The sequence below is a fragment of the Urocitellus parryii genome, chromosome 11, assembly GCF_045843805.1.
Source record: "Urocitellus parryii isolate mUroPar1 chromosome 11, mUroPar1.hap1, whole genome shotgun sequence".
NCBI lineage: Eukaryota > Metazoa > Chordata > Mammalia > Rodentia > Sciuridae > Urocitellus > Urocitellus parryii.
The window spans coordinates 86,750,193-86,763,226 of record NC_135541.1 but is presented as its reverse complement, the minus strand read 5'-3'; the positions used below and the strand labels follow the sequence as shown (position 1 = coordinate 86,763,226).

The 13,034-nt window shown below is 31.4% G+C and overlaps 1 protein-coding gene across 4 annotated transcripts in view; it reads left to right on the top strand.

Annotated features, from left to right (window-relative positions):
- The window catches only part of Col11a1 (collagen type XI alpha 1 chain), a 213,862-nt gene that overhangs the window by 195,311 nt on the left and 5,517 nt on the right, over positions 1-13,034 (top strand). For all 4 annotated transcript variants that reach the window (XM_026409165.2, XM_026409163.2, XM_026409166.2 and 1 more), the window contains 7 exons: positions 228-281; positions 6,781-6,834; positions 7,725-7,832; positions 8,363-8,416; positions 8,525-8,560; positions 8,659-8,712; positions 10,380-10,629. In XM_026409165.2, the coding sequence (XP_026264950.2) occupies positions 228-281; positions 6,781-6,834; positions 7,725-7,832; positions 8,363-8,416; positions 8,525-8,560; positions 8,659-8,712; positions 10,380-10,629 (610 nt within the window). The remainder of the gene's footprint in view (positions 1-227; positions 282-6,780; positions 6,835-7,724; positions 7,833-8,362; positions 8,417-8,524; positions 8,561-8,658; positions 8,713-10,379; positions 10,630-13,034) is intronic.

Genomic DNA, 13,034 nt, shown 5'->3' with positions numbered 1-13,034 from the left:
TTTCTTTGCATGCCTCTGTGCACACATATGTATGTGTGGCTGTACTGCATGCAGACAAGCACATGGAGTTGTAACTTTAAACACAAAATTGCTCACAGTATTTGTAGATGTTTTTCATGTAGTAGAATTCACAGGGGATGTTTGCTGCTTTCCTTTCTGGATTTCCAAAATTGAAACAAAATACATAATAATTTATTATTAATAAAAATATGATTTTTTTTCTGTAGGGAGAACAAGGTCTCCCTGGAGCTGCAGGCCAAGATGGACCACCTGGTCCTATGGTGAGTAGCATCTTTTTTCTTTATTTAAAGAGAGAATTACTGAAACAAAATTGTCTATAAGGTATTCCTGAAATTTTTAGATGGTAACTTGCTTTGTACCTGATACAATATTCAAGGAAGTATATTACTCATACCTCAAAAAATTCAAATATTTCTAACTGATAGATACATGGAAAAGATGCCACTTGATCACAAGAATGTTCCTTTTTTTTAACCTTTTGGATGAAAAAATTATTTCCCCTCAGAATGAAATGCCACTAATGGCCTTGCCAGTCATTTTCCTCATACAGACAGTTCCCCCAAATGCATGCAATTAAACTTTGCTTCCTGGTACTTCATTTAAAAGAGTAATGTTAGTACAGGCGTGCAGTGACTCCTTGAACAAATAAATGGTTCTTTTTGTGAGACATATAGGCTGAAAGATAAGACACTAAACCCCATTAACAAAAAAAGATATGATTATAACAACAAATAGTCCCTATTATAAACATTATGTGCAAACAATATGCTTGAGAAATGTAGTAAAGCAGTGATTGACCGGCATACTAGGCATACTATTCAGAGATGCATTTTATTCTAGCATGTGAATTATCTTTGCTAAAATTTGGGCAGAAAATGAGAAAAAAAGACTTGCTCTTTAAAATCATTGCTTAGTAGATGACTTGTTTGCTTTATGCATAGTTCAATTTCACAATACAGTTATTTTAACTCCACTATCCAATAATAGTTATATTAATGGATTAATGCAAACAGCAAGCAGTGTACATTGCACTATGCAAGTGTGGTAAATATTGGTTTAAATGGTCAAGTTCCTCCATATAGTAATTTAAATTAATCATTAAATTAGTTTAATTATTAAATTAATCAAACTATTAAATAAATTGTTAAATTAATAAAAAATTTAGTCAAAAGCCTCTTGTCATGGTGCCTATATACCCTAAAACCATCAAAACTCAGATTCACAATCATAATTATTCAAGAGGGATTCTGGCCATTTTTTTTAAGATGGCACAATTTCCCCTCAGATACCTACCAAGTATTTCATAAATGTTAAAGTATTATTTTAAACTTTTGCTGAAGAAGTTAAAGATTACTTATTTGGTAACTGGATAATTACTACCAAATTGTAATTGACTTCAAGCTGGAGATTTTCAACTGGGCACATGATCTCATCAGCATAGAAATAGGGTCCTGGCTGAAACAGGATCACTCCACAACTACACTACTTAGGAAATACTCTCCTTAGATTTGGTAAGTGCCTAACTGCACAGGGTAAGAGCCTGGAAGAAAAAATACTCTGCCTTAATGTCATCCTAAAATTTGCCAGAAGTTCTCTTATTATTATTTCAGGTTTTCCAATAAGTATGCTGACCTTTCTACAGATGAAATAAAAAAAGTACCATGCTGAAGATTTCCTTTGGCTAATATTAAAAATAAAACCATCAGGCATACCACCTGATTCCAGCTTGCAAGTTTGTACTTCTGACTCATAAGCAAATGTAAATTTAGAGTTCAAGGGACTGAACAATCCTTTTTAGGAACCGTGGGGACTGAACAATCCTTTTTAGGAACAGTGAAATGATGAGCCTCAGAAATAAGCAGCGTGGTCCTATTCAATTCTCTGGCTGCTGGTTTTGTTAGAGAGTACTTATTTATGATATGAAAATACTGTAGCTTTTTCTTAGCATCAGTTGGCCTTCGGTGTGATGTCTAATCTCTATGAAAATGGTACTAAGTCTATGAGGTGAGGATGGATTGAACTATTACCTTAAAACTGCTACTTTTGGCAATTTAATGAAGTTTTTCAATTCAACTAAAAATGATTTATTTTAACAGGTAATGTTTTAAGCAGAGTGAGAAGTGGTTTATCATGATTACTGGTTAAGATCATTGACTAAATCCAAACTCCTTATTTTCAAATCTGTGCACTGCCATTTACTTGTGGGATGACATTGGAAAAGTTGTTCTTCCTTCTTCCCTTTCTCTCTAGTTTTAGTTTATTTATAAAATGGGATTAAGAGCATCTGTTTCATGAAATGGCATAAAATTTAAGTGATTTTAATTTAGTTATTAATATCTTCTACCTCCTGGAATCTTTATGCCTGTTAAATGAGTTATACAATTTAAACAATTGATGGGTACTACTAATATAAAATAAAGAATTAAGTGAATAAAATAATGATCAATATTTTAAGAAACATCAGTTGTGTCTTTTTAGTGAAAAGAAACTAATTTCACCTCAGTTTATGTGTGTGTGTGTGTGTGTGTGTGTGTGTGAGAAAGAGAGAGAGAGAGAGTGAGAGAGAGAGAGAGATTTGGAAGATATTGACTATTAGAGCAAATGGAGAAAGTCAGCATGTACAGTTACACTCTCGGCAGTTAGAACATGTGACAAGTACAATAATCAAATCAAGCAGAGGATGATAAGTATACCCAGAATAAAATCATTTAAATAATTTCCAATAGAAATCCTTCCCTGATTAGAAATATAAATTATGAAGAAGGAAACGAGAGGTGTAAATGTGAATAAGATGTGGGAGATAGAGATTTGAAAACTTACACAGTTTACATTCAACTCAAAATAATTCACATAAAATTGCTTTGAATATACTTTCTCCATAATTTAGTTTTTCCTCATTACCTTTTTAAATATGTTTGCACAAGTATTCAAGTCTTGCAAGATTCAGCTTGTTACTAGAGTTCTGCAGCTATCTATTGGGTCTCCTCCTTTCCCCTTGTAGAAGCTGCCTGTAACATCCTACAGCAAAGTTCCAAAGTTCCACTAGTCAAAGCTACCTAGGTCTTCCCATGCCCTAGTGTTTAAATCCAGTTTAGCTGTTCAATAAATCAACTTATTGAACTTGGTTGGCCTTCATCTTTCCAGATTGACTGGTACCTAATTAGACAATTGAACTCTAACAGATAGTCCATCCATCAGCAGCATAGATAATAGTTTACCATTTTTATAGGAACTTTATGGAGAAATTTTTTTTAGAGTGAAATGAACAGATATCAAACTCTAAAAATTATATTTGCTTGTTGTCTGCTCCACTCTGTTGTCAACTTGACTAGAGTTTTGTAGAAGTGCTGTGTATGCCTTTTACTTTAAATAGCAAAATACAAATGATAACATTTAACTTAAACCTCTCCATATGCATTAATTCTATACATGTGCATATACACCCATGTGTATATATACAGACATACATGGACATATGTACATTTAAAATCCCCATATGGAACTTAGGTCGAAAAAGTAGAAAATGTAGGCACTAACAGAGAAGAAAAGGACAATGACAAGCCTATGTAAACAACTATGCTCTTATTTTTGCTTTTAAGTGGAACTCGTGGTTTCTTTAGTACATATCGAAAATTAAATGTGAATAAGAGTGTTTTAAGTAGAAAAATAATGGTAACTAAATTCTTATGTCTGCTAGAGGTCAAAATTAGTGTGATTTAGTAACTTTAAAAATTGATACTTGATTTTTTGAAGGCAAAACTATCATTTAGTTTTAAGCTTTTGTTTTGCTTCCTATTCTTTTAAAATCATATTCATTCCAGTGCAACTGAAAAATTATTCATTATTTATCTTTGGACAAGTTTACTTAATATTATTATGTATTCTTTCTTTTCACAAAGTGATAAATAAAATATCTGATAGCATTATTTTTCAAACATAAAAGCCTGAATAAAAAGTAAGATGGGTTATTGAATTATAATTTTATTTTTTTACTTTAATGCTACATTTAAACTCTAAAAGGGGATGAGATGCTTGGCATTTCATAATGATTAAACAGGTTGAAATAATAAAGCATTTGCTTTCCACTAAATTAAACAATATCTCATGATTTTATCTTTTAAAAAAGTGTGGGATCTGTAGTTTCTTTAAGCTTCAGTGCATTAGAGCTTTGAGATGCAGATCAAGCAAATATTCCATAAAGCATAATACTGCAGGGGGAATGTTTGATTGTGTATTCTACACACTTAAGAATGTATGGTCCCTGTTTTCCATTTCTCTTTATTGCATATGAATTATGTATTTCCCTAGGGGTTTTCAATTTACAATGTCCTAAAGAGGAAATAGAAAACATGTAACTTGGAATAACATTTTTATATGCAGAGTTGTTGTTTTTGATATGTTCCAAGTTCAGAAGGATATTTATAACTGCTCTCAATATCATAACATTATCAATTTCTATTTTCAGCTGATGAAAATACAAAATTGATTTTGCTTGGCAAATTCATCCATAGATAAGTTTGTAATTTCATAAGAACTTATTAACTTAGAGGGATTAATACTCTTTTCCTTTAACTCCTTCATGAATATTTTATAGAAAATATTTAAAATGAATTTGAAACACAGTGTCTAGTATATTTCTTATGAAGCCTGAAAACTAGAATTACTGTTTTCTTTTTTTTAATTTTAGCTTGTACTATTAGAATAGAAGGAAAAAAAATAATAGGTACCCATCTATAGTGTAACTAAAGCTAATGATCATAATTGACATTTGTGTTATGCTTCACTATTTATCCAGTCTTTCATAAGCCTGATTTTTCTTTCATTATCACCATATTAAGACATAGTTACTTTTATAATATTTTTATGAATAAAGCTCAGAGATATGAGATATTAGACTTCAACATTTGTGACTATGACAGTGATTGGGAATATTGATGTCCAGCCGGCAACATCTTTATCAGTTTTCCCCCTTATAGCAAAATTTCTGTAAAGCATATTGTATGCATGAAAGTTTGAATATAAAATGAGATGTGGGCTGGGGATGTGGCTCAAGCGGTAGCGCGCTCGCCTGGCATGTGTGCGGCCCGGGTTCGATCCTCAGCACCACATACCAACAAAGATGTTGTGTCCGCCGAGAACTAAAATAAATAAATAAATAAATATTTAAAAAAAATTTTAAAAAAAATAAAATAAAATGAGATATGAAGAAAAAGCATATATAGATAGCCTCTTTAAATAATTTTGGGGTTTTTGTTTTTGTACTGGGGATTGAACCCATAGATGCTCTACCACTGGGCTGCTTCCCCAACACTTTGTACTTTTGATTTTGTGACAGGGTTTCAGTTTCATATTTTTAACCTAGAAAATGTATGGATTTTTAACTGATATATATCAAGTATAACCAATATTCTTTTTTTTTTTTCGGAGCAAATGCCCTTTATTGAGGAATAACCAATATTCTTAAATGTTTAACATACATAGTTCCCTATTACAATTACAATTTTTTTGCAGTGCTAGGGATCAAACTTATGATTACATTTTAATTAAAGTGATTTTCATAGGCTTCTTTTATGCTTCTTTGTTCTAATACATAGTCTGACCTCCTGTACCCTAATAGTGACATAAGCTGTCTAAATGATTACCTGATTCCTTCCTTTACCATTTATACTATTTCCTTAAAATTTTTGCTCTTAGGGCTTCCTATAAAACATTCTTTTTTAAATAGGCTCTTGGGCATTGTTTTCTTTCACCTGTCATTTCTGATAAGACTAGAAAAAAGTAGGTACAAATTATGTACATTTAATTATAAAATCATTTATCTAGTAAACTAAATAAGTCATGTTTTATTTTAATATACATTGTATCCTCTATGTGCTCTGATTTGTATATTGATTAACTGGATTTAGGGTTTGATACCACAGAGCAATGTTTTTTAAGCTTTAATGAGCATCAGATCTATGAAACAGATTACGGGATACCACACACAATTTCTGGTTCCGTTGATCTGCACAAGGTCTAAGAATTTCCTTCCTAATAAGTCCATAGGTGATACTGATGCTAATGTTTGGAGGACAGCACTTTGAGAGATCCATTACTATAACATATTCTAATGTTCTTTCTTGTTTTTATTCTGGGGATTGAACCCAGGGCCTTGCACATACTAGTCAAGTACTCTACCACCTACCTGCACCCCTGTTGGGTATTCCAATCTAGATGAAAGGGCAATGTCAAAGTCTACTCTTAGGATATATTTAAAAGTGAATAGAGAATTTTTTATAGTCTTCTTTTTGTCTGTGGTTTCACAAAGCAGCATAATTGTTTATGTTAATACAAAAGAGAATCTAACTTAATTGACATAAATTTGTTTGATAATTAATTTTCTTCTCATTAGAATATTGTTAGACACAAGCACATTTAATACTGAATATACTTTGCATAAAGTATTTTTGTCTGTTAATAGAACTATATAAGGAATTTGTCCATTTTTATTATCAATATCCACACAAACTATGGCATATTTCTCAATTCATATTTATTTAATCAGGATTATCAATATTATGGTTTAATGTTATTGTCAAAAATTAAACCAGGATGTGTTAAATATATACATTTACATGGAATCCTGAAAAATAAACATTGATCATTATGAACTTTTTTTAAACTACATAGTTCCCAAATCAAACTAGCTCTGTGTTAAGTAATATGATTTTTATATTTATGCCTACTCTCAATGTGTTTATTTTTTTTCTTATTATTTAGGGACCTCCTGGTTTACCTGGTCTCAAAGGAGATCCTGGCTCCAAGGGTGAGAAGGTAAGAATTTTTTTAAAATGTGTTGTTATACTTTTGATGTACTAATAGCAGAAGTCATTACTTTTGCAGATTAAAACCTCTCAAAAGGAAATTTCGAAAGATATCTTTGTCATTCTAACCATGAAAAGCTACAACTCTCAGCTTCCCAGATGTGTTTATAGAAGAGAAAGTATGCAAAGTAATGGTGGAAAACGAACCAGAATCCAGCGTTGCATCTTCTCAGTGTGCCCTTTTAGTAACCATATGGAGAAAGCATATGGTTGTACTAAAATAACTGTTCACAAGATAAGCAGATGGAATAGCAAAATGACCACTTTTATGTTTTGAAACATAAAAATAATTTAAACTAGAAATATCTTTCAAGTAGTAATCCGATCTCCAAGAATTTATACTGTGTTGCACTAAGTAGAGAAAACAAGCTTTTTTTTTTTTTTTGAATGGCATTAATATTGTTTAGAATTTAAATCTCCAAATGTTTTCTTAAAACTGCCAAGTCTCTGGAGAATAGAAAACATTTCATATTAAATTAGATGCTTATTAAAATAATGAGTTTTCCATTGTTTATATCATCAATATTACTTATTGATATTGTTTTTTAAGCTGAATGATCCTTGCGTGAAACATCAAAGATATTTTTAGAAAACATTCAGTTCCATAACATACCAAACCCCTAACAAAGATTGCACTTAATGTTAAGTAGTAAAAATCCTGTTAAGCAAGAACAGAGGGAGGATCTTAACTTTACATTCCATTTAGAAAGGTTATTTAAATGTATTTTATATACGCTTAAAATTTTTATTTCATGAATTTAATGTGCAAATATTTTATGACTAGAGTTTACTAATGGCTCTAATTTATGTACTAATAAATTTTTCCCCCCTCTTCCAAAGGGCCATCCTGGTTTAATTGGCTTGATCGGTCCTCCAGGAGAGCAAGGGGAGAAGGGTGACAGAGGACTCCCTGGAACTCAAGGGTCTCCAGGAGCAAAGGGGGATGGGGTGAGTAAAAGCATGAATGCTTCTTCTTTCTCTCTTCCAATCATACACACACACACTCACAACTTCACATATTTCTTTAAACATGACCAAAGAAGTACTTTAGAGCATCTTTATTGGAGTTTGTTTTAATCAGTGGTATTTTCAAATGATGTTGATTTGACATTAGAGTAAATACATTAAAAATGTGAATTATTAAAATCATAACAATCATAGTTTAGTATTTACACAACCGTGTTTTGAATCCTCTTCACATGCAAGTTTATTCTGAGTGCTGCAGGGATATAAAATATATATGTACATAACCTTCATACTATAGGTATTTATTTAGTATCTCAATATCTATAGACAGTACACTAGGTGGAAAAATTCAGATTACTTTATAAAAGTTATTTCTCAGCTTCACAATGGAAAATTTTAGGCTATTCTTAGGGTTTTTTTAATCTCTACTTTTTGGAATGCGTGTTTTTATGCAAAGCATGGAAATGGAATTGCTGAGGAAAACTGATTAAATCAGATCATTCTCCCTCTAGGGAATTCCAGGTCCTGCTGGTCCCATAGGCCCACCTGGTCCTCCAGGCTTACCTGTAAGTACTGGACAAAGCAATCTTATAAGTTACAGTTAAGCTGTGAGTATAACAAAAAGGTACAAATGCTCTAGATTTTTAATCTGTGCTTTTGTCTGCATTTTCTAGGGTCCTCAAGGTCCCAAGGGTAACAAAGGCTCCTCTGTAAGTGCTTCTCCCTTTAACATTTTAATTTTTGAGTGAAGTCCAATTAAATTACTTTGTTCTCTACTTACGTTCATTTTTTTTTTTTTTTGTAACAGGGACCTGCTGGCCAGAAAGGTGACAGTGGTCTTCCAGGGCCTCCTGGGCCTCCGGTAAGTGCATGTTAACAAGAATGATGTTCTGATAACTTACATCTGGAGACTGGCAGCGATTTGTTTGCAACTATAAAATGGATGAAAACTATGTACTGTCCAAGGTTCTGATTTTATAACAAATGTAACTATGTCAATTAAGTAATAAAGTCTACATGCCAATACCTATGAACTGATTTGACTCTTTAAATAGAGGAAACCTTAATTATATATTATAATAATCTTTATTTTTTTCAAAAGAATCATGATTTTTATCAGACTTTAATGAATCCAATTAATTGTATGCCACAAAGATATGTTTACCTGACTTTAGGAATAAAGAGAAAAGTTCAGATGCTAGGCATTGTTTTTCTGTATCATGTAATGATAGTAATAGAAACAAAAATAATAACTACCATTTATAAGTACTTATATTAACCAGACTTAAACACTACTAAAAGGTAGAATTGCAATATATAAGTATAGGAAAAAATAGTTAATCTTCTTTCTTGAGTTAAAATGTGTCCAATTACATGTCTACTAGTTTTCTAAGACTACCCTGACAGCCTATCAGAAGACTGAGTGGCTATAAAAACAGAATGTATTGTCTCACAGTTCTGGAGGGTAGGAGTCCTAATCAAGGGGTCAATAGGGTTGTTTTCTTCTGAGGGCCCTGAGGAAGGATCTGTTCTGAATCTCCTTTATATTGTCTTCCCTCTGTGTGAGTCTCTGTGTTCAAATGTTCCATCTTTATGATAATGTCAGACATGTTGGATTAGGGTCCACCCTAATGACCTCATCTTAACTCCTGCATCTCCCATGACCCTATTTGAAAATAAGATCAAATTTCTGAAGTATTAAGAGTTATAAATTCAATATAGAAGTTATTCCAATGTTCACTTTAACCCATAACAATGTGGATTAAATAGTTGGTGTGGTTCTACTTTTACATAAACATAAATTGAAGTCTGATTACTCTTAAGTGTTAATTTATAAAGATATAAGTAATACATATTGAAGCACACTAATATTCTGTTTCAGAATATAAATGTTTGTGAAATGTAATACATTTTATTAGATAGTGTAAGAGCTTAAAAATGTTGCTCTAATCTGTAGAGACATTTTTGGGGGAGGGGGGTAGTGGGTACTAGAGATTGAGGGGGGCGACACTTTACTCAGCTACATCCCCAGTCCATTTTTTATTTTTTGTTTTGAGACAGGGTCTTGCTAAGTTGCTTAGGGCCTTACTAAATTGCTGAGTCTAGCCTAAAACTTACAATCCTCCTGTCTCAGGCTTCCAATTTTCTGGGATTACCAGTGTGAGCCACTGCGTCCAGCTGAGACTTTAAAATATAGTTCTAGAAATAGTGTGTCAATGAGGACTACTCAGAAAATCAGAGAGTAACATATATAATATGTTAACAGAAAACTATGCTACAATATGCAGATAAAGTGCCAGAAATCTGACTTGTGCACCTACCTCCATATTTCCACCAGATAATTTTTAAAAGAAATTACAAAATTTACATATATACATATATATGTGTATTTATTCATATGATTTTTTTCATATATCATTTTGCAACTATAGAAAAGCTAAACCAACTATAATTTCTTATAAGCTTGAAGAATATTTTTTACTTTATGGAACACTCACATATTTTATACCCACTTTGTCTTCTTTACAGGGTCCACCTGGTGAAGTCATTCAGCCTTTACCAATCTTGTCACCCAAAAAAATGAGAAGACATACTGAAAGCATGCAAGCAGATATAGGCGATAATATTCTTGATTACTCCGATGGAATGGAGGAAATATTTGGTTCCCTCAATTCCCTAAAGCAAGACATTGAGCATATGAAGTTTCCAATGGGTACTCAGACCAATCCCGCCCGAACTTGCAAAGACCTGCAACTCAGCCACCCTGACTTCCCAGATGGTATGTTAATAATACATGACAAAACAAATGTACTGAGTTGCTAAGTTACTGAAGTGCATTGTGAGCTCGTTAATTCTAATTAAATGTTTAATATACTCTCTAAATAAAACTAGAGCAAACAATTATTAATTCTACTCTTATAGACAGAAAAAGTCATTTACATTGTGTAATTCAAGGTCTTCTTTGGAAAATCCTTGTCTGTTAAATAAGGTTTTCATTGAACTGTGACAAGATGATTTTTGGATAATGATTGCTCACACAAATGCACTTTACCTTATAAATAACTCACAATGGGTATTATGTATGCATCCATATGTGCATATCACCATACAATTGTCACTAACTTACTAATTTACTTTATATTAATATGATTAATATAGTACATTAAGACAATCACATTAATATTAATTAATATTTGCATGAATTTGATCAAGTACTTTACACTAACATGGATAATCTGAATATGATTAAATAGCATAACATGAACATTTGATCTATCAGTTTAGCAAAATTTGATGAACAGAATATTTAAGAATTGGGATAACTTGCAACAAAAATCTTTCTTTCATTGATCCACAATTATCTAGTAGAACTGTTCATATTTTGCTTAATAAGGATACTGTCTTTTGCCTAGAGCTTGGAAAAACCTATACATATCTATTTTTCTGAGAAGGAAAAGTTCAGCTATGCTTAGATAGTTTATTAAAGTCATAATTACTTAACTAACAAGGGGGTAGATATTTATGATTAATAAATCTTCCCATTGATACTGAAATACTTTACCTCCCTTTACTTCTAAGAAAATATTGTTTTGTTCTATCATCAAACAATGAATTTTATAAATTAGATCTAAATAACACAGTGAAGATAGGAAAGTCTAAATTAATTCATATATAGCCACTATAAAGGAAAAATATCATAAAATCTTACTTTCTTAAGCATAGCCAATTAAAACTAAAACATAGCTAGTAGTTAAGGATTCTGTGCAAATTGATAATTCAGGGTCTTCCAGTTTGTGTTTATTTAAATGAAAAATACACGTTTAGATCTGTGATTTATAAAGAGATTCTTACTTTTAACTGGCATTATGTACACAAAGGATTTAAATAATTTGGCTTGAGCCTGTGCTAGAAAATTTTCCCTTCTATTCACAAATTAAAATATACTTGACCAATCAAAGAATTTCCACGGAAGTTTTTATGACATTTAAATGAGAATACAGAGAATACAGCTACATAATATACATGATTCTTATACTTTAGATCTCAATGAATAAGGTAATCATACAAAATTGAAAATTAAATGTAAAAGATAGCAGCATGTACCGAATTTGAAAGCACATATGATTTAGAACCAGAGAATTTTAAAAAGTATTATAAACTTTAAGAGTGGTAATCCCACTGTGGGCTGTAGTTTCCAATAATTTCTCTGTGATAACTAGCTTCATTACTTCTTAAGTGTGACATCAAAATATGATTAATTAATTAATTCTTGAATATTGCCAGGTGCTGTTTTTCATACACACATTCATAGATGAACAGAAAAAATAATGTTCTTGACCTATTTATTATCTAATGGTAGAGATAGAAAAACCAAAAATATTAGTAATAGCATATTATGGACAGTTATATGAAAAGTGGGTATTTATTTTTGTAGGGGATGAATCCATCTTGTATAAACTCAATATTAATATTGTGGATATGACATTTAAGCTGAAACTTTAATATAGACAGTCACACTAAGAATCAAAAGAATATTCCAGGAAGAAGATGCAGCACATTTGCAAAGCCTTGAAGAGAAGATTTTGATATTTTCATGAAATTAAAAGAAGGCGATTGTAGCTGAACAATAGTGAGCAAATTGAAAAATGATTTAAAGTGTTTTTGGAAGAAAGTAAAATGAATTCAAGAGAGCTGGTTAAGAAATTCTAGGACTACTCTGGACAAGAGGAGACGGAGGCCCCATTTAGAGATATGGCAGTAGAAATGACATATGGGTAAATTGGAGATAAATTGAACATAGTATCTACAGGATATTGATCCATTTATTAAACAAAGATATCTGAATAATTAAGCTATTAACATTATTTGAAAGAGTACTTAATAAAAATGTTAATTCCATAAAGTGAAATAAAATTTTTTCCCATATAATTCAAACAATATATTCTTTAAAAACATTAAAATATCAAAGACAGCATAGTTAGCTCGGTTGATAAAATCTTAGATATGATTTTTGTTCTCTTGTATATTTTTCCTAAGAATTTCAATTTGTTTCAGATGTGTATGTATTAGTAGTGTAATTGTAAAAAGTGTGAATGTTTTTGTTACCTGATAAACAGTAGAACTATTAACTATTAGAGTACTTCCACTGTTTTCATATAGTAGAAGATAAACATTGAATGAAGT